The following is a 22822-nucleotide window of genomic DNA, read 5'->3' on the forward strand; positions in this document are numbered from 1 at the left end:
ATCCCAGGTTATATAAAATTTTTAAGATACCCTCCAAAATGGTCTTGGCCTACCATTTCTCCCTATTTTTTTAATAGAAACTCCCTATTTTTTGTATAAGAACAAAAATATGTTGGTTGGAACAGGCCTTGGGAGGTCATGTCAGCCCACCTCCTTCTTCAGACAGGACAAGTGGCAACACCAGATACACAAAATCATGACTTTGCCAGCAGGATACACTTTCCTTTTTTGCATAGCATCTAGTAGATAAGGAGTGTTTCTAGATTGTGATATCTCTTGCCAGTGGCAAAGTAGAATTGATCTAGGATTATTGGTTAATTGAGAGTGGATAGGAAGTGCCTGCAGTAGTTTAAGGGTTGTTGTATTTGGGTTCTTCAAATGAACCATGAGAAACTGGAGAGATACTATTGTCAGGACACAATATTTTCTTGGCATGAAAAGAGACTCCTGAGATCATTCATTCCTCAATGTTGTTATCTCCCACCTTAAATATTATTGATTCTAACACTGATGTTACCTGGAGTGGTAGTTAGATGCCTGAGGGCATGCTTAATTTCAAGTTGTTCCAAGAAAAGCTGTAATTTTGTGCAACCACTCATTAAAAGCAAACGAGAGTGAAGTGCAAAGCTGTGCAATTCCTCAAATGCTCTCGCCCAACATCAAGCAAAATGGATAACAGAAAGAGCACATCAGGAAGCACAGGGCTTAATATATCAGACCTCTAGGCATCTAGGAAGCCTTTTGACGTTGTATAACTGCAGTACAGTTGGAAAAGCACAGACAGACAAGACTGGTCATTATTCTATTTTCAGAGACACTGTCTGTCTTTGTAAATAATATTATACAGACAGAGTGACCTAAATCCCAGTAGTAATGTTATTGTAATATGCCATCTAGTATGAGGGTGAAAAGGGCATTGTGCTGTGCAGAGGAAGTATGCTATACGCTCAGAATATAGCAGAGCTGCTGCTTCAGGGTGGAGAACGCCTAAACCTATGGAGAGGCTAAGTGAGTAGACAAGCTGGTTTCAGCCAGCGAATACTCTTGGGAAAGCATTTTCTTCTGAGTAGTTCTGGAGCTAGATAACTGAGCTTTACCATCTTCTGTTCAACCTGATTTGAAGCAAAAAAAATTTCCAGCCAACAAACCCTGTGTTTTCACCTGCTGTTTGTAAAACAGGACTCTAAACAGCAATGTCAAACACCACCTGAAAAAAGGCCAAATGAGAAATGGGTTCCCCATCGCAAAAGAAGGCCCCCACAGGTTCCACCATCCCCGCACCCTATCTCCACCCTTGAAAGCAAAGCCTGGAGGCTTTCCTTCCTTGCTCCAGATGAAAAAGCCAAGGAGATTCCAGAGAGGAGGAGGAAGAGACCTAAACCCCTCTATAAGTGCTTCAGCTTCGATGATGTTTGGATGGAGAGGAACCAGAAAAGGAAGCTAGAGAAGGAGACACAGCCAGAGAGAGTGATTCAGTTGCAACACCTCCCAGAGGACCAGTTAAAAGTAAGAAACTGTACACTGTCCTCCTCATTCTCTGGCACTGTCTTCCTCTCTGCTCCAGCTGCTTCTTTCTACTGTCATCATATTCCCATCCTTGCACTTTGTCTGGTACCAGTTCTGTCTGCTTCTCTTTGGGCCTGGTAGTCTGTGGAGACTGATTAAACATTAAACTGGTCTATAAGTGATGATCTCAAAAGGTGGTGAGTTTTTTAGTTACTGTAAGTGAGCAGTTCCTGCCCCATGCCCCATGCCATTTTGGACAATAGGGTGCGAGAGCATCAGATTGCTCTGTAAGCTAAAAGATAGAGAGGGCAGGGAGCAAATCAAAGTTGCCTTAGATCCATATAAATTAAACTGATGAAATCTCATTGCTGTGTAACTTTAAAAAGGGACTTCTAAATTAGGTTTCCCTTGTACCTGAGGCCAACTCCTCACTTCCTACTGAGTTAAATTTCTGCTGTAAATGCTTGAAAGAACATTGCCATTGGAGTTTTAGCTATTAGTATTCTCCTCTCCACTGGAGGAGACCTTCAGATTAGCATTATGATTGCTTGTCACAAACTTTGTGGCTGTTGTGACTCACACTGATGGCATCTGTTACTCTTGGATCCAGAGCTAAGGTCTGTTCCCTTCAGGGAGAGCCATGAATCTGAATCCAAAAGCCAAATTTAGCCTTCATACATAAAAAAGAACTTCTGGGGGAAAAGGACATGAGATAGCAGGACACTCCATGCAGCATCTGATGATAATATGGAGGAAGCTTCTGAGTATGCTTGAAATCATGTGCAGATATTCAAATAAAATCTTTCCTCAGGGTTTTAGTTTGTTACATGCATTTTTTTCTGCTGCCGTGGTTGCCTGTTTCTGGTTGGTCTTGCATCAAAATGACAATGTTTGAGAGGAGCTGAGGCCCCAGTCCTGTCTCCGCTTCAGCACATTCTTGAGCTTATACACACAAATAGTTCTGTCGATGGCGAGGGGGAAACATTCACCTGACACAGCTCAGCTTGTTCACTATAGCTTGCTGGGAGTAAACCTGCTGCCTCATACCTGTCTGCCTGGGAGAGCCTCCCATCAAAGCTGATGGAGACCTGGGACAGAAAGCTGGGCTAATTCCAGAAACAGGGTTTCTGAAAAACTGCTCACTGTTCTCCCCTCCTTTAGTAAAGGAGCTAAAAGTCTGTGCAATTTTGTATTTGTAGGGCTCTTGAAAACAAAATGTTGCCAGTTGATGCTTGGATGAGTGCTGGATATGATTCTGTGATGTTGCCTACCCTCAGTTCAGTGAGGATGCTTCCCTTGCTCAGCCCCACTGCTACCTATGTATTGAAAACAATGAGTAATGCTCCTGAGGCACATGTATGTTTGGGTTAAAAAATGTAAAAATAAATTAATTTTGTTGCTTTTATACCTTGTTCAGAGTTCTGAGTGCTTAGTGCTCTACAGGCATGAAACAAAGTAGGGAAAATTAATCCCTGGCTTGGTGATAAACACAAGCCAGTAAAACATGCTAAAATTATTTCTTGCAATTCCTTGATGAGCATGGATAGTGATGGAAATCTAGCCCATGCTGCAGGGTGTGTTGGCCAGCACCAAGACCATTAGTGCTTCTAAGGGGAGTGACCAGTAACGTCAACAGCTTCCCTTAGAGCCATCAGATTATACAGCTTAACTACTACCTCTTTTGCTGATTGACTGCACATTTTGATGTTACTAGAAAATAGTTCCTCCTTTAAGAATTTCCACCCTTATTTTCTGGTGCAAACTTACTTCTAAATTGTGATCATCTCTGTAATCATTTGCAGCTGTCCCTGTGCCCATTGAGGTACTCTCATTTACTATCACCTGCCTATGGGGGTTATGGGCATCAGTTATTTTTCTGGTCTGTTTTTCTTTGGGTAGTAGAGGTGACTAGAAGATACCTAGTAGCATATATTTAGATTTGGGTTTTACTGTTTCTGTTGATTTAAGTGTGTTATATAGGTTATTGATTCTTATTATTTTTGTAAGCAGGTCAGGAAAGCAAAATGTTAAGTTTTAATAAGAGATTGGTTGGGGTTCAAGGGCTGTTTCCTGTGTGCCCATATATAGCTGCATTTCTTGGCCTGTATTTTTTGTTTGTAATGGTCATCACATAGATTTTTTTTTCCTGTTGTGTTTTATTTTGTCTTTTCAGTGCTCTATTCCTTTAATAATGCTGGCTTATTCATACTCCCAAGTGTAGTGGGAGTGCTGTCACAAGCTACAGTGTTTGAGGGCAGTTTTAGAAGGATGCTAAAGCCCTTTTTATAAGGAGAAATAAATTATCACAAAAGAAGCTTTATAAGATGTTCATTGTCTGTTGTGGTTTTGTGACTGGAACAAGGCAACTGTATGGGGCTTTGGAGATCTGAAATTGCAAGTCTGATATTTTCTGACACATGGCTGCCTTGGGATGTGTGGCTTCGGTTATGACAAGTCATATTGTGTTAAGTCAAGATCAGGTCAGCATACAGAGTGATGTAATGCTGCAATATTGTGGAAATAACTTAATAGGTCAGACCAGGGAGGAATAGAAAATAAATTCTTGATTTATCAAGTGCTAATCTCTGATACTACTCTTATCATTCAGATCAACTACACAAAGGAATATACTGATAATTTGAAGCTATTCTGAAGGCTGGCAGTTGGGATTCAGAGGGAGATGGACAGCCATGAAACTGCCTTTAAACTAAAAAAATAACTGCTTGAAATACCACTCCTAAAAAATTCTATGTACTGGTCTTTGTTTTGCTTAGGTCCAGTAAACTGCTCATCTGCTTTAAATGGGAACAGCCTGTGTAAATCCCTAGAGTCAAACTCAAATCTTGACCCAGCTGTCCCTTATAATGAAATGCTACCAGTAACAAGCCGAGCAGCTTCTGATCTTGTACCTTAAAGTGTTAACATTTAACTGGTCTTAGCAAGCCTTTGAAGGTAGCACCCCCTGAAGTGGAAGGAGCTCACATGGCTGTGGATTATTCTTTTTTTCTTTTGCTTGGCCATAGGCTTTACCCTTCACATGGTGATGGGTTTCATGGTATAGCCTGGGGCCCTCTTACTTATTTTTAATGCAGTATGAATTTCCTAGCTGGAGCAGAGACAATGCCCCAAACCACTGACACATGTAATGCTGTAATGGCAATGGGCTCTGTTTTGGGAATTATTTTTGCAAAAATTGCTTTAGTGATGTCTCTGAACTACCTGTCTGCTCCCATCCTGCTCTTTCTTATTTTAGCAAAAAGTTAAAACATGACTGTTAAGCTTGATGCCTCTCTAGTGCACAGCAACAGAAGCATAGACATGGCTTCTATGAGCATTTGTTAGAGCACAGTTTCTGTACTGTCAAATCAGAGATTCCTAAAAGGCCCATCAGGGGGCTATACCCAGAGGGGGTATAGTGCAGAAAAAGCTCTTTCTTTTATTTTGAAAGAGAAATGAGAAGTAGTGAAAAATAGATCTTTAGCTTATTGTCCTCAATATAGCTCCTGGAAATCTGATTTTTTACCCCATCTGAAATAAGAGGAAAAGTAAATTTTGCTGTGTGCTACCATGGTTATGAGCACTGTGGGCACCTCAGATACACTTCAAGAGTGCAATGAACACACTTTGGAGGAGGGGATTGAATGAGGTAAGTCTCCTCCTGATATGCACCTGACAAGGCACAGATGCACAACAGGGACAAATGCCTCTCCCAAGGCCTAGACTGCTGTGCATAAGAATATAGAAATAACCCCCTTGAACCTATATCAGAAAATGTGGAAGAGAGGGTCATTACTATGTTCAAGTTCCTCATCTCCCCTCCCCTCTCTTGTAGGTTGTGGAAAACCCTGCCCACACGTTACTAACACCTCTGAAAATGTTTCTTCTCCTGACTTTGGGTTGTACAGGCCTGGCTTCCCAACTATAGAAATCAAATGATGCCTGTACCTGAAATTTGCTCTGCTGTCCTGGAGATTAATAAGGATGAAGCCTGCAGTTTTTATTGTAACAGCCCTAAGGCGGTATTCTGCTTCCTAGCCTTAAACAGAACAATAATGCTTTCATCACCTTTCATGTAAATAACCTAGGCTTTACCCATGGCATTTTCAGAACAGTAGCTCAGTTGGTTGCCTGTTTTGCTTGATTTCTTTGTAACTGGAAGAGCATGTGCTCCTACTGGGGCCTTGCTGTGACTTTTCTAGGCAAACAGGCACTGCTCAGGTTAACTTGAACAGGGTTCATTTTATCCCTCAGGAGATGGTAATTTGTGACAAAGTATTGGCTGTGTTCTCTTTGTTTTAGGGAAGTAAGTCCAGGAAGAATAAAGCAAACCAGGCACAGAGCAGCAGCGCTCAGTTGCTTGGGCAGTGTGTGGCTATTCAGTGGGCTTAGTTTGTTCTTTAGTTTTGGAAGGATGTTTTGACTGATTGCCACTTCTAAAGAAGAGGCTTCAGGATCAAGGCTAGTCAGCAGTATTTATGTTGATGGGAGATAGTGTGGGCTGGTAGGGAGAAGGAAAGATCCTGGATGAACTGCTGGACCTCAATATCCCAGACTCTTGGTTCAGTGAAGGATGGTTATGTTGTAACTGAATGAAACAGCAGCAAAAGGAAGGGGCAGCAGTGATACAGAGATTAAAAATGTCTATGCCCATTGGACCAATGCTTACTGACCAGCTGATCTCCCAGTTGCCTGCAGTCACTGGTATTTTCTTTGTGTGCCATAGGAGATACGGGGGACAAAAGAGAGAGGAAAAGAAAAGGAATAAAAGCATATCTTCATTGTGCATTAAGTACTACAAGTTTCAGTGACTTTGACTACAGTCTGTATTGTTCACTGTCAGGTGATCTGTATTCTTGTAGTATCTTGCCCAGTATCTTGTGATTCCCTGATGAAGTAACAGGGGAGTATTGGTCTCATTTCCCTATATCAGGCAGACATAATTTCTGTTTCAGGGTGGATGAAAGGAGACAAAAAACACTGAAAGTTTGTTGGTGTGGCAAGATTGGCAGAAAAATATTGGGTTTTGACACAGAAAAGGAGCAAAACCTTGTTTACATTTAGGATTTTTTTTTGATAAATTATTTTATTTTAAACTTCAGGTGAATATCTGCATGAGAGAGTGGGTTATTCTGTGGGTGGATGGAGTATCTTTATGGCTGTGGCTTGTATGATTGTGTGATTTCTTAAAAAAAATCTTGTGTTTTTGTTTATTTTAAGCCTGACTTACTGAGGCATTGGAGGTCATGAGCTGCATGTATGTATCTGTATGTTTTCCCCCTTAAACCAGCAAAATTTATTAATTCAATAAGATCTGGCAATGGTATAGAGTTTTCAAAGTTTCATGAAGTTTTGTAAAATCATCAGCCAGGTAGAGGATAGAGTGAGGGATCCTCTACAAATGTACATTTAACTGAAGTGAATATTGTGTTATCCGCATCATATATGGCTGGGGACCAGGACCAATAGATCTCTGAAGGGAAAATCTTTATTTAAGTATTATATACCAGTAAAGGAATTATTAGTCAAAGTTGTAGAAAAATGTTCTGTAGGCGAGGGGCTGACTTGTTGGGGTGATATGCTTCCCCCTCCCACTAGACACACTTCATAGGAAGGAGTGAAACTTCATGTGAATGTAGGTATGTGTGGTAATATGTGAAGTATGAGTCTAGTACCTGGTTATCAACGTCTCCTGTTCTTACTACCTTGCAGTTTTCCTTGCCTCCTCACTGTTTTCTAACCTCTCTAGTTGTAATCATCCACATGTGTCTACTAATGTACTACTTACTTACACGAGCAGGCATCAGAGGTGGAAAGAGGTGCTCTGTGATAAATGGTTTATTTTGTCCTACAGGGCATCTAAGTTTAATGTTTGTTGTCTTTGTTTTCCCTCTCTTGTTGCAGGCTGGAATAAGTCCATCCATCATGTCTGCTGTTGCCTTTGACATTCTACCACTGAAACTGCATCCATTTTCCCAGAGCACTCCGACAGGCTTAGACTGTGTGGGCTGGAAACAGCACATCTCCTCTCCTGGTGTGTACACTAGTCTTAGTTGGGCATGAATTATGATAGAATTAAGCTCTGGTTTATTGAGTATCGAAACTGTGATAAGCATTCTAACATATTTATGTTGAATGCTGCATCCATGTCTGAGCAGAAATCTGCTTTAGAGTTAATTCTTTCATGTGCTTTTCATATTCTGGTTTGTTGTTTCCCTGAGTGAATAGCCAGGGCGCTGTTTCAAGGCAGTGTCAGCTTTTTAGTGAAGAAGAGATCACTAATTGCGATGATACTATGCTTGATGTAGAAACATTGTGTTGTGTCATGAGAACTCTATCTCACCTAGGATGATGTCATATATATCACGCTCTTGAATTAGGTTTCTGCAGATGAAACAGGCTCTCTGCCTTGATTTTGCTGGAGAGCACTATGGTGGGTTTGGTGAGGTTCCTCTCAAGTTGCTAATTAGGCACTAAAGCAACTAAATGAGCCTCTAGAGGTAGATGTTTCCTGTACTTTAAACAAATCCTCTTGAAGAAAAAGTATGCTGTATTTTCATGAGGAATGTGCATGAAGTATTGTGTCTGCTTCATTTCCAATGACTGGTGCTTCTCAGAATTAAAACGTAAGTCACATATTATTAAACAGTGAGACATATCTGCTAGGTTTTTAAATTCCCCATCTGACAGTGCCTGCCCGAACACTGCAGATATCTCTATCATAGCACTTTGGGGTGGGATAAGAAAAGCAGACTGCAGAGGAGTTGTTTGGCAGTTAGGAATCTAGCCAGGAAAAGCCAACCACAGTTGGGTGCCAAGCTGCCATCTCTGCCTCAGAAAGTCTCTTCGTACCATCGATTAAACACTGCTGGAATTAGCTAATTAAGGGACCATAACATTGTGCTAATTACATCAGAGTTGAATGGTCATAATATTTTGTCAAGCAAAACTGGTTTGCTTTCTGACACTTTGTACAACTTATGCACAAAGTGATGAGGCTTCAGCTGGAAATAAGAAAGCAAACTACTTATTATCATGGTGTCAGGAGCCCTGCCTTTGCTCTCTCAGCACTGAGGACTTTGATCACTTGCTGTCACAAGCATCTGGTGTTGCCCTAACACTTAGGACCAGCTCCCTGGCTGAATTAAAGAAGCTGCAGCTTTACTCCTTGGAAATCCCAGATGGAAACCCATCATTGTCAAGTTGTCTGTGTGTCTCTGACATTAGCTGAAATCCCTAAGCACCACTGTCATAGAAGTAAATTCTGAGTCGCAGCTGATACAAACTTCATGCTAGTTCCCACTTAGGACCTGAGGGAGTTAAATTATATATGAATTTCGGAGCATGAATAAGGGGAGTAAATGTAGATTGACCAGTTGGTAGTGCTGTAGGTGTTTACATACTATTTAGAAATGGGGCATGAAGCCTGAATCATCTATGATTCACACAATATTCCTGAAGTAGATACAAGTGAATTTCATACTATGACCTAAGCGTGGACCTCAAGAATTTCTTTGTAGATGTAGCAAAACAAATGATATGCAGCAGAACCCTTTTTCCACCACCGAAAACATGCTAGTGAGGGAGAAAATTGATGAACAGAGGAAACACTGCAATGCTTCTACTACAGTCTTCTCTATTAGTTGCTGCTTGTGGGCTTCATGTGAAGCATTTTGGGGGTGATGAGTGTACGCACGTATCCTTCCTGCAGTAGGATGTGGCTGGGAAGAAAACTGAAAATTACTGAAGCAATACTCTGAAGTTGTTGGATCAGTTTTAGGGTTGGGGGATGTCCCTGAGGCAGCAGTAGTGCAGCAGAATTCTTTGATTCTTGCACAGCCTTGTTGCGATACCTGTTGCTTTTGACAGGGCTGTAGGTCGTTTAAAAGAAATAGAAAATTAAATTATTAATCCATCTAATCTAATTTCAAGGTTCCTAACTCTAAAGCTGCAACTTCTTGTATTAATGATCCTAGCATATGCTTTAGTCATAAAAGATACCGGATATGAAAGTACTGTGCAACATGCAGTGGTACTATATACTCCCATGTTGAAAATATGGATAAAATTCTCATTCCCAATGTCTGTGCCTGGCCATCTTGTGCAGGGAATGCTGCAGCGATTGTGGGGAATGGGGCATTTCGGAGCCCTCTCTAGTTGTTCAGGTGGGAAAAAGATGGCTGTCATGATCCCAGCCCAAAAGGTGCCATGCACAGCTGTGAGACTTCTGTTGTGCACCTACCCATTACCTGAGGACAAGAGCTTAGCTGGGCACAAACTTACTATTTTAGGTGGGGCTGCCTGTTCCCAACTAGAATGTACCACCAGTGCTGGGAGAAGAGCTTAATTTTAATGCTGTATCTGCTGTGCTCGTTAGCTTCCTCCGACCAGTTACTGGCACTAGAGCACTGAGACATTGTTCCCTCTGCCTTTGTGTCACGCTGGGGGAAATTAAGCTGGCTCAAACCTGTCATTTCGATATCCCAGCAGTTGGGATCAGGCATACTCTGGTGCTCTTGGTCACTGATGAAGTTTTGCAGACTGTCTTCCTGTCACCTCTTCTGTCCAGAGCAGCCAATTGAGAAAACTGTAAGGAACCAGTAGATGGCTCTAACATCTGCAAAATAAAGAGCAGCTGAAGTGGTGCTAATCTCTATGTTCAGTGATAATTGAATGGGTCTTGAGCTTCCTCCAGAGAAGTATAGAGGTTGAATACCCACACCAACACGCACATACACACACCTTTGAGGTTAGCAAAGTTAACTCTCCTGTTCAAACATCAGGAATGTTTGAACACTTTGGAAGGATGTTCTTGGATGCACCACATACTTTGACAGGTATTATAGATTAATATCCAGCATCTTTCCCCTTTAGTTGTCTATTTATGCTCTTGTCTTCATTTGTACCTTGTACGTTGCAGTATGTATCTGTTACTTAACTGCCTGGTGTACTTCAGTGTTTGAATAGGCTGAGCTGGGGTGAAAGACCAGAGCAGGAAACAAGCCACTTCCTAATGTAGATATGGGAATGCTTTTTTGCTTTTTGGCAGCCTCTGAAGACCTTGAGACACCATTTGACCCAGGAAAGGGGTGAGAGGGAAGAGCCCAAAACGTACTGGAGAGAGCAGTGGTAGGACAACAAGGCTTTGGGTTGCAGTAGCGGCCATGCATGTTTGTCTTTAGGCTATCTTACTTACCCTCTCCTTCCCTGTCTCTCTTCTGAGTCTGATATCTGTTTATTTGTAACCTGAAAACATTGCCTAAAATTGGGGATGTTGCTGGGAAGATATTTGGACAGTGGATACAGCTGTAAGAGTGTAGCTATGACTGGGCTGAAGCTAGGAGATGAGCAGTTTTGGGTGTGGGAGCCACCAGCCCACAGGTCTAGAGCAGAGGGAACTTTCTGGGGAGGTGCTGCCATCTCGGAACTGAAAGCAGGTAACAATCACAAGGTGGCACGGTGACAGACAGACATGGGTAATTGAGAGTTGGAGACGTGGTTCCTTGAAAACCCTGCTTTCGCTGCTTTCTGTGCTTCTTAGCTAGAGACTTTTCTGTTTTGTCCCTTGCCCTCATTACCTGCTCCCAAATGTTCCCCCCCATACTACCTCTTAGAGAATCAATGAAACTTTTGGATAGGGTCACGCGTATGACCGTAAACCTTCAGGGTTTGTCATATCCTCATAGACAGAGAAACTTGTAACTAGTGTATTACAAGATCAGGTTTGTAGTTGTGCTATAAGAGATCTTAAACCTGTATTATGTAAAATCATTATTTAAATTCAGACTGAATATTTTTCGCAATTTTCCCTGCATCTTGTCAGATTTAAACAGCTTAAGATCTTTACATTTCCTGCTATCAGATATCTACAAGAGATGCCCAGCAGTTCTGCCACAGTGCTAGTGTTGGTTATGGCAACCAGAGAGGCGTTAATTCATTCTGACTGACGTGTACTGATGATGAACATACTGGTGGCCTTGGAAATCTTTCATAAGCTATAAGAATAGCCAAACCAAATTCTCCAAGTCTGAATCTTTTGTGGGTAGTCTGGAAAGCAGTGACCATTAGTGATACTGAGCTATCCTCTGGCCTCACTGGTATAGCGGAAAGTATTTCTCAGAGGCAAAGGGGACTGTTTGTTTATTCAACATCATGTGGCCAACTTTCATCTTCTTTTCCCAGCTATAGAAGGGCTGTTAACCTCACGCTTGGCAACAGTTAATGTGAAGATGTTTGACAGCCACTGGAGAAATCTATTCATGAGGGAAAATATTAGCTTAATAACAGGACTTCATTATGTCTTATAAATATTTAGCAGTCCTGTAGTTCAGCAAAATAACAAGCTGAGCTATTTATTCCATTTTTGTCATTTTAGTTCTTGAAGAGACACAGAAAAAAGTGGTATGCAAATCCTCAAAAGTGTATCATTGTAGCTGTAGCATGAACTGTCCATTCCATCCTCATGAACCCATGGAAGTACCATTGAATCTAAGTGGCTAAAAAGCAAACATGTTGCCTACTGTATTTTTCACTTTGTCTCTGAATCACAGAAAGATTAGACCTGCTATGTCAGTCTTCATTCTGTTTAACCATGGCCACATATATTTGTGCTCTGTGAGGTCTCTGGTAACGTGTGCTCACCCAAAGATTTTCATCCAACCTTACAATCTGGGCCAAGTGATGGCTGAGTTCCTGAAAATTTGTCTTAGCAGGTTGAGTGGGGTTGCATGTATTAGCTACAGAGGTGAAAGGTTTAGCATACCATTAAAAACTTTCTGTGGGGCAAAAAGTGAAAAAGAAGATCCTAGCAAATCCTGAATGATTCTGGCAATCACTGGTCAAAGCTATGAGTCTACAGGAGAACCCAACAGAGACTAAAAAATCCAGCAGATGTTTAGGCTCAGGCTGCCCAAGGCTCAGGCTAGCTTGACTACCTTGATCAGGCTTTGCAGTGAGATCCTTAATCTGTAGTTGCAGTCAATTGCCGCTACAGCAACTTTAGCTAACTTCTGTGTCCGGCATCACAGAAGAACATACCTATGTAGATTTAACAAAACAAAGCAAAAGCTGTAGTCAGCTGAAAACCATCTGTGATGTGTTGCAGTTCTGAACTCTGATATAATATTGTGTTTTTCACAACGTGGCTTTGTAGTATTTTTCCTCTCTTTCCATTCTATTGGAAAATGCCTATCCAGTACGTACATATAATACGCATACCTCTGTAGCACCTTCAGCTAGCATTACAGCAGTAGTGCCTCTGGCACTGAATAAACATCTCTTGGTGTTTGCCATGAGTGTTCAGTCCAAAGAGTGGGAGGGTTAGCAGAGGAACAGATGGACTGGTTTAAGCAGATTGAGAGCAGAGATCTCCCAGGCAAGGGCAGTTGCTGCAGAGCCTCTGTAAATAATGTCAGGTTTAGTAGTTCACGCAAGGAGAGATACAAGTATGTGGAATTTCCTTACTTTTCATGTACCAAGCATGGATTTCGAGGAGCAGGGGTAGCATAATTAGGATGGAATTGTAGCCTCTCATCAGCACCTTTTGTGTTTGAAAAGCTGCACTGTCCCTCTTCTCAACATCCTGTGCTCCACATCCACAGAACAGCTGCATCCATCTTTGTTGTTAATGCTTAATTTGCCTTCTCCCCTGTTATTATGATCAAGAAGTGTTTCTCTCCATTTGTACCTTAATGCAGTTCTAAGAAGCCCTGGAAGGACCAGATCAATGCAGAAAAGTGGTTCTACTGCATTCAAATCAAGAACATATTTCCATTTCTGTACTGGGAAGCATTAGGGGAAGGTATTTTGGTCTAAGTAGCTACATTCAGAAGATAATTGAAGGAATGTATTTGTTATGGGCCACTGTAGAAATGCTATTTTTACTACTACTGCAGAGACCCTTCTTGTAAAGAATTGAAATATTTAAGGACTGAAAAGTTGGTTCAGCATTGTTGGATGCTTTGTAGTAACCTGCAGTGATGGAGGGCAAAGTTTTTTCCCTTTTAGGAAATATTCAGTAAAAAAGAAGTCTTACTGCCATAAAGTAACCCTGCTATTGCACAGATAGTGAGGCAAAGTCAAAGGGGTCTTTGTCAGAGCAGTCTGTGATGGCCATATAATAATGTGGTTTATTTACATTGGACAGAATTACCTTACACAGAAATAGTAAAACAAGCATTTTCAATTCTTGTGTGAAATTAGGCTCCTAGTTTTGGGTTTGGGTGTCTAGACACATATTCACTTTGTAAATGGTAGGAGCAGTTTGATATTTCCCAGCATGCTCCTTTGTCCCACCTATAGGCAGCTTTCACCCTCCCACCTGAGATAGTGGAGCTGAGGTCCTGGTTTGCTTCAGTCCCAACCCCTAGTTACAGAGTCTCACCTGGCTAACTTAGAGCTGACCTGGATAATCTCACACTGAAGCAATCTAGTCCTGGTCTTACCCTTACTCTGATAACTAGTATAGGAAGTTTTAAAATATTTTCTGCTGCTCATGGTACAAACCACGTGGCTACTCTTAAATTATTTTAATAGTTTGACATATCTGCCATTGTAAGGCAGGTGTTTTAGCATAGTGGCATAAAAACTCTGTGGTGTCTCAAAGCTGTTGTTAAACAACAGCAAAGATCACACACTGAAATAGGGACTATCCCAGGTCTACAGTCTGGGAGTGGATGTTAAATGATTTTTCAAAGCTCCCAGCTGCAACCTCCCCAAATCTCAGTCTGTTATTCTGGCTTTGATTTAATTTTGAATTCTTCTTCCGAGGACTTACAAAAATAGTTTTTTAATAGCAGCAGCCGCAGCCAGTTCTAAACATGATTAGTTTATATGTTAAATCTTTTCTGAGTTCTCAGGGGAGTCAGATAACACAAGGTCTCTCTCACTTGGGCATTTTTAAAATGCATGAAATTCTACTATTCCCAATTCTTTATTTTTAATCTGACAGTTCTGCTAAATTAGGAGGAAAGATTTCTGTCCCACCCTTGCTCTTTTAATGCCTTGAAATTGGCTTTAATAAAAATCAGCTGCTAGAAGCTGCAGCTGAGAGCAGTTGAGCTGCCACAGAGGGAGCCTCCTTAGTGGACCCCTATGATGTCAGGATGCATCGAGACAAGCAGAGAGGAGGACAGGAATCCAGCTCAGTCCTCAGACAGCGCTGCCAGGTACCACTGCCCTGGGAGCAGCTACAGAGTGCTTTGCCCATTTCCTCCCCCAGCAGAGCAGAGCCCCTGGCTCTCCCTCTTACCTGCCTGCATGAGGACCCAGCAGTGCCCCAGTGAGTCCAGTGGGGCACACAGTGGAGAAAACTGCAGTAGCAGTGGAAGCTCCGGGCTCTCACCGGGTTCGGATTCAGACAGCAGTGGGGTGGTGTGTGGTGGTGGTGGGATGAGAGGTGTCCTGTCCAGATACTGGAGCTTGGAGAGTCTTCACTCTGCCACAGGTAAGGGGGTGTGTGGGGGTGTGTGTGGTGTTGTTGGGGTTTTGTGTTGGTTGGTTGGTTTTTTTTGTTTGTGGTGGTTTTTTTTTTTTTTTTATAAACTGCTCTGTGATATTGCATTGACCTTCAGAAACCAAATCAAACCTTCTGGAAGAAGTATATAATTTGGAAATTCAGTCTCTTAGTCAGGAGAAATAACCAAAATATTCAGTGTTTGCTAGTTCCCCCACCCCCAACTTACAGCTAAAACAAAATGCCATAGACCCTTAATACACTACTTAAGTCAGAAGGCAAGAAATAGGTTCTTAATGGCTTTGGTAACAGTGCTTGGACTTCTACCTGATTAAAGCTGTCCTTTCCTCTTGCAACAGCATTTCTTATTTCAGCTTAGTTATATAGACATTGGAGCTGCCATTTCTCTGTGTAAATACCAGTGTAGAGTATTTCTGCCTTTATGCAAAGTCCAAGCGAGGTGCTGTGCAGCAGATGAGGGCTAGGTAGGTTTGCACTGCTGTGTATTGAAAGATGGAAAGGCAGTTCCCTGAGCCAGCTGCTCAAGTTTGGTTTCTGTTTTCCCATCCTTTGTTTAATTAATTTTTAAACTAGAGATTTTGGAGGCATGTTTGTATAGCCTGGATCTGTTCTGACTCAGCCTGCCTGGATCTGGCATTCTAGTTTTTTAATCACCGATGTGCCTATTTAGGGTTTACTGTTTGAACAGCAAGCATAGGAAAGAAGCTTTCTCATTCCTAACTGCTACTAGCAAAGGAGCCTGGCAGTGATTTTCATGGCCAGTGATTGCTGACCTGTTCAGTTTGGTTTTTGACTGTTGCTGTGTAGAGAGGTTTTTAGCAGAGCTGCAGCAAATTAGTTCCCCTCTCAGATAAATTCAGACAAGTGCCTTCAAGGCCACCAGTGACTGCCATTTCCTTAGTAAAAATACTCAGTGCTACCAGCTAGAGGCAAGGGTTGGGAAGATTTTTAGGTGTAGTTCTGTGTACTCTGCTTCAGTCACATATACTTCTAATTATTGAAAGGTCTTGTAATTCCATCTACTACTATAGATTTAGGGCTGTTTAATAAAATCTCTATTGCTGATCTGGAGTCCTCTGCCGAAGTGAGAGTAGCTGCATTATCATATGGGGAAGGACTACAGCAGCGTGGCCAGCCTATCTGACTTTCCAACCTACACGCCAGACCTTCTAGGTGGCCAAGAAACACTAAACACCTACAGTGTGTCTTGAGAGTCCAGGGGCAGGAAAAAGGCTCAGGGTGAGATCAGGCCATCGGTGCTCTGTTTTGGGGAAACATCTGGGCTGCATATGCAAGGGGGTGCAATTCTGCATCTCAGTAGCACCTGCTGGCTCGTTTTCTGATGTAACTGGGAATGCAAATAATCCCTGGCATAGCTCTAGCATTGGCATAAAGTAGTCCTGGTACAGGATCCTTTTTCAAACTACTACTCAAAGAGTTGTGCATGGGGCAGTAGCAGTAGTTTGGACTCCTCTGTCTTAGAGGATTTGCTATCAGCTGTCCTCCATGGATGCGTTCTTGCGCTTAATCAGGTCAGTTGATACAAATGACATACAGTCATTTAAAAGAAATAAGGTTGATAGCAACAGCAAACTTTGAAGCTAAGTCTTTTTTTCTGAATGTTCTTTCATTTCCACAATATTCTTGTTCCAAAGGCTGTGAGGCATGGTGTAATTTTTTGTGTGCTGCATGGATTTAGGAGGAGATGCAGAGATCAGAGGAAATAGAATAGAAAATGGTATGGAGACAAAGTGAGGACAGGGAGAAACCAAATTAAGCTTCATAATTACAGTATTGATATATCAATACAATAATAAAAGCAGATCACTGCAATTCAGGCTCCTTGCTGCCTCAAAATACTATGGTCAGTGTCTTCTCATGTGCAAAGGATGTCTAGGCAGTTTGCCTCTAAGTACTAACAAAATTCAGGTCAGAATTAGGATTAAACCTTGAGAGCAATGCATCTCCCAAAATAATTTGTTTTGCTTTGATTCTGCTCTGTTGATATTATTCTTTGGATTAAACTAAGGCAGGAGAACTGCTCCTTGCCATCAATGCCAATTGGCATTGATGTCAGAGGAGTGAAGCAGGATTTCTTTAAAGCATGTGCTAAATAACATTTTTAAATGGTAAAATTTAATACACTGCTTAAAACAAACAAAAAACCCAGCACGAGCAATAGCAGCTGGCAGTGCATGAGAGTACTGGTAACTAGAATGCATGGCAGTGTCCTTACCTTGGAGGAGCAGGGAGTCTTCAGCATCTTAGCATGTGTCACGTCAAGAAGTCGGGGAAAAGCAGTACAAACTATGTGAAAACTCTGTAAACTCCCCAATGGTGCATTTTAAAAGGGCTGGAAGATAAGTCAGTCTCTTTCTTTGTTTTAAAGGGATTCTGCATTTCCAGTAGTGGCTTTAAGGCTGGATAGGTGGACTTGGTGGAGAGGGTTTTGTATATATTTGACAATGTGTTATTTCAGAAATACAAATCGACATCCCCTATGTAGAAAAGACAGGTAACATTTTTCCTGGGTTCACAAGGGGAAAAAAGGCTGTCTTAGGTTAATAATCTTCCTCTGCAATCAGTAATGAAGTATGATTCCTTTTGTTTTGGAGTTGGGTTTCTTGTAATGTATTGATGAAGAGGGAAAGTTAAATGTGATACAGAATCTGAAGAGAAAAGACCCATTGTTACAGCACAAACTTCTGTGCAAATGCCATTTGAAAAAATTATGCAAAAAACCATAGTTCAGGCTTGTATGAAGTGAAAAATTCTATTGTTTTGTAATATCGGTCTGTGGCATTTTTGGACTAAATGTCAATATACATTACATTACATGCGGAGGCCCTTTTCCCTGAGGCTAAATACAAACATGAAAAGAGGGAATGCTTTGCAGTTCTACCAGGCTCTCTATTTGAGGACTTCAGAAGCATCACTAACCCCTGCAGAGGGCCTGAGAGGCTTTCAAAATTTGATTTAGGAAGGAAAAAGAGGTATATATAGTTTGATACTTGGATAGTAGCCTTGCTATTTTTAAATACTTAGGAGCAATTTCCAAATACTTGGCCGGTGCAGTATTCCAGTGAGAAAATGACTGGGAGCTGGAGTTGCTCAGCAATTCTGAAAATCAGGCCTTGAGTATCTCAGCTGGATAAAAAGATGTGAGGCATCCAAATTAAAGGTCAGTTGTGACCGTGCTCCAGCAAGTGATTCAGTGGCACCATGGGCACTCTAACCCTGGTTTCCTAGGCAGGACTTTGTATCCCAGGCTCATGCTGCCTCTATTCCATTCATTAGTGTTGTACAGCTCTACTGAAAAGTTTGTTTCGTTTAGAATATTTCCAGATTCAAGCTTGTGAGTAGGTCTCTCTGCTTTTACAGCTCCTTTGTTGCAGGTCCAATCCCAACCTCATTAATACTTCTGTTTATTCTTTTGCTTGTCCAAGTTGGGAAGGACTAGAAGAGCAAAGAAAGGTAGGGACAAAGAGAGAATCGCAACTTGGTTGCCATAGTTTCCCAAAGAGATCTTATGTGTATTTTTGCATATGTAGCAATTTAATTGTCCAGACTACACTTCAGTGTGCCTCTGCAGTTTTCTGGCTCCTGATATGCAGATAGGCTCATCTGTAGCCTTGGGAATATGTCCTTTAAACCAGAAAACACGGAGTATAAGTGGGAAGTGGTTTTTAGTTTGGATTGGGTGTTTTGGTTTTTTTTTTTACATTCAGAGCTTAAATTAAAAAAAAGACATTTTTTTAAAGAAAGATTTTTTCAAGCCATTCATTTTATTATTGTGGCTGATGAGGGAGCTGGGCCAAATGCTTTGCATATTTCTTTTTTGGGGACAGATTTTCTTTTGAGCTCTCTTTCCTTTTTCTTCCCCTGGCCCTGTGCTTTTGGTACTGATGTCTGCAGCTGTGTTCGTGGACTGCAGTGCATAATTCCACTGACCCTTCTTTCTCTAGGGTCACATAGTCAGCAGGAGTTAAAGAGGTCACACAATGGGAGATTGATTTAAGGTTCAAAGTGTTTCAGAATGCTTCGGGGGGGGACGGGAAAAGTTAGTGCCTCAAAGCATACACAACAGCATGTTGATGTTATGTTTCACCCTTGACTAGGCAAATTGTGAGCTAGGATGTTTCAGCTGGAATTCGTTGATTGTGTTGTAGCATGGCCTGTGTTCTCCCCCTCCCCATATATTTCCTGTGTCACCTGCCAGAAAAACTTCCACTCATGTTCTGAACAATTAATCAACGAATTAAAAAAAAAAAAACCACAACAAAAAAACAACCAAAGACAACAGTCCATGCTAAATTAACTTCGATTTTTTTTTCTCTCTATGTGAATTCATTTGTAATGGTGACTGATGACAGTTAGGTAAACCTAAGGGAGATCCTGAACTTCTGAGGAAGAGTTACATGAATAACATGTCTTGGCTGCCCTAAAGCTTAAGCAAAGATTTCTTATTTGAAAATACATTTTCCAAATAATGTGTGACTGTTGCTGAACTGTGACTTGGCATCATACTCAAATAGTGAGGGCATCCACACTAATAGTGGTTGAGTTCATTCTAGTGAATGCAACCTCAGTAAATGCTAAGTTTATATAAACTTGGCTGCCTAACACATTTAGTACACTTACAGGAATGTGTTTTTTTCCAGAGCAAAATATACTCTAGCATCATGCTTTTCCATCAAAAGGAATAGAATGTAGTGTTAATGTAGGTAGAAAAGTCTAATCATGTATCTGTACCTCTGTAGCAGAACCAGTTTTTGTAAATTCAGCTACTTTGTAGTTCTAATTACATTTTAACATTTTATCTGGGGTGGTGGTGGTGTTAGCTGACTTTCCCTTGAGGTTTTGTTTTAAAAGGAGTAAATGCTTATTCTCATTAAGTCCCTGTGAGGCACATAATACTACCTGTGCCTACCAGGAGATAAACATTACCATCTTTGCTGATGCTGTGTTTGCAGGGGAAGGAAGGTAAATCTTTGGGAGCACTGCCTGTGACACCTCCCCAGGTGTACATCCTGTTCAGGTACACCATCTTCATTCTTTTCCTTCTCTGCTTTCAAAACAACTTTCATTAAGAACATTTAGGTTGTGATTACAGTTCCATTTGCTGAGGAATATGATGTCTTGTATTTCCTCAAAGATTCAGTTATCTTTGAAATAGCCTTTCAGACCAATGGTTCTTTTGGGTATATCCATGCTTCAGTTGCTGTTATTTTTCTAGATGGAAGTGAAACAGCTTTAAGCCACCCGATTTGGATACTACCAGCTCTTGCAACAGAAACCTTGCATGGTCCAAGAGTGTAAATGGAAGGGGGAATGAGGTGGTACCATGAAGCTTACCTGACCCTTCCTTTCTCTACCTTTGGGTAGACTTGCAAAGGCTTAAAGTAACTGTTGAATGTGCCTGTTCATTTGGGTTATCTGGACCTACCTCATATAGGTGAAAAAATAGGTTATAACATATGCTGGCCAATAGCGTATATGCTCAATGATCATGAATGTGTGTCATTGTTGCCTACACATGATGAAGCTTCACTATTACTGCTTAGCAGCTAGTCAGGTTAAACAATACAGGCACAATCATGCCTTTTCTTTGCCGTGGGGATGTGTCCTTTAACTTACTAAACTTGTCTGTAACTAAGCTTATTCCCTATTAAGGTTTTGTTGTCCAATTAATCTGAATCACAGGAAGTATCTTTGAAGGATTAGAGAAATTATCTCTGGAGGTTTCTAATTTAATTAGAATCCTGCCTCATCTCAAAATCCTTTGCAGTCTGAGGTTTGTTAACCCAACTAACTGGTTCAGTAGTTTGGAAGTGCTAGGAACAAGCTGGATATGCTAGACTGCACCGGATACTGTTCTGAGCCGGCCAAACGTCTGGAGGTGACGTATCAGCTGTTTTGAATGTCCTTCTTGTTCTTGGTCTGTTTAATTCTCTTTTTATCTCATAATTGAGTGTGTGTATACACACAAATTAAACACACTGGTTAAACTTAGAATGTTCCACATGCTTTTTATCTGTCTGTGAGATTTCTCAAAAACAAGCATTTCTAGATTTGGGCTTTAAATGTGTTTATCTACCAATGGATAAAGATAAGGTTTTTTTCAAAATCCTTCTTAAGGGATCTAAAAAACGCCCAAATAATAATTTAAAATGGATTTCAAATGTACTTTTAAAAAACTTGGTACCATCCTGTTGTGTTGGAAGGAAGGTAAATTACATGTATTTATAAAAAAAACTTGAAAAAGTTTTTTGTTCTGGGAACATCAGGAAAAGGCAGAGCTTTGATTTTTAATTTTTTTGTTAAATAAAATATAACATCACTAATGTTTCACGTTCAGAATAAGTAAATATAAGACTGGCTATGTTTTCATAACAGCTGGCAGAGGTGTATTTCTATGTAGGTGTAAAATAGCAAGAGTTTCTCTTTTGGCTAATGGAAATAATTTCCATGAGGTAGTTTTGAATTAGTCTCTTTTAAGGACAGACTTCAATAAAAAAGGTAGACAAAAAGACGATGTGCTGGGGAGGAACAATATTAATGCCAAATGATCTGTTTTAACGGGTAGGATTAAGCTATCTATTCTCTCCCTCTGCCAATGAACTTTTTCCATTCCAGGTGTTAAAAGTACTCAGCTAAGTGTGAACCAAGACCACTACTCAAATGCACATGCAAGAAGACACACTGGGCATTTAGAAACTGCAGTTCATGTGTTTTTTAAAGGGGAATAGGAAGACTACAAACAGCCCCAAGAACAGGGACCCATGTCCAATTAGTGCATATATGCTGTCATTGAGGTTATTCCTTGCAGTGATCTTCAGAAAAATCAAGGCATATACAAGTTTAGAGGAGAAAAAGTTGCCTACATAATTATTGAATTTAAAAAAATAATAAGAGCTGAGTGGAAACTAAAGGTTCAGCTGTAGCGATGAGGCATAGCATGCAGTGAGAATCATCTCATCTGACGAAAAGGTGCACCCCAAGGGCTGCTGGAACTTCTGTTGTGTGACTCCCTTCACAACCTCTCCGGTAAAGTACCGTTCTGTTCTGCTATACTTAATAGCCTGGGGCACGGTGCAGCTATAAGGCTTAAGAAAATCACACAAGTCAGCAATCCTGTTCAGCACTGTGTGCTGAAATGGTCAATTCAGAGTTCATCTGAAAAATATATACCTGCGGTGTTCAGACCAGACCTCCGTTTCAGTTGTGAAGCATCTGCGATTGGAAGATTACAACAGGATGCTGAAGTCAGGAGTGTGGTCCAAGAGGAAGGCACTCTGAGCTCCAGGCTGGGTTGTTCTGTAGTCCTACAGCAGATACAACTGCTCATGTGGATATTGTGCAGATTTTCTTGTGTGGATATACTCAGTCTTTCAATTTCTGATAATACAGAGTGACCTGGAAAAGAAAATAATAGCATGAATTCTGGAGATTTTGTTTGAAGCACTGAGTAGCTTCTTAGATGGCTCAGCTCCTGCTGACTCGACTGGTGCTCTGGCAGGAGGGCACTCTCCCTGAGCAGAGCTGCGTGTCAGCTTGAGGTCACTGATGGTACATCCTGCTCAAGGCAAAAACCTACCCTGCATCCCCGAAAGAACCTTTTACAATAAACCTTTTAAGAGAGTTTATTATGAAAACACAGTGTTGCTAATACCCTGCAATAGTAGTTTTGGATCAATTTGAAATGTGGCATTCTTATCAGCCTTAAAAGCATGAATAAATTAAAAATACGCAGAAACCATCTGTAGTGAAACTTGTTGATTGGATCTGTCAGCTTTCTTTAGAGGGAGCAAAATAGTTTATTTTTGGGCTATTTCTGGTCCCAAT

At 41.1% G+C, this 22822-nt stretch overlaps 1 protein-coding gene across 3 annotated transcripts in view; it reads left to right on the forward strand.

Annotated features, from left to right (window-relative positions):
* The window catches only part of ARHGEF4 (Rho guanine nucleotide exchange factor 4), a 227462-nt gene that overhangs the window by 111823 nt on the left and 92817 nt on the right, over positions 1-22822 (forward strand). Inside the window, exons 4-5 of one of the 3 annotated variants that reach the window (XM_075099358.1) lie at positions 1180-1506; positions 7408-7537. In XM_075099358.1, coding sequence (XP_074955459.1) covers positions 1180-1506; positions 7408-7537 — 457 coding nt within the window. Of the gene's footprint in view, positions 1-1179; positions 1507-7407; positions 7538-14618; positions 14948-19950; positions 20016-22822 lie in introns of those variants that run through there. The other 2 variants (XM_075099360.1, XM_075099359.1) reach the window with 2 other exon arrangements.

The sequence above is a fragment of the Phalacrocorax aristotelis genome, chromosome 7 (genome assembly GCF_949628215.1).
Source record: "Phalacrocorax aristotelis chromosome 7, bGulAri2.1, whole genome shotgun sequence".
In the NCBI taxonomy this organism is placed as follows: Eukaryota; Metazoa; Chordata; class Aves; order Suliformes; family Phalacrocoracidae; genus Phalacrocorax; species Phalacrocorax aristotelis.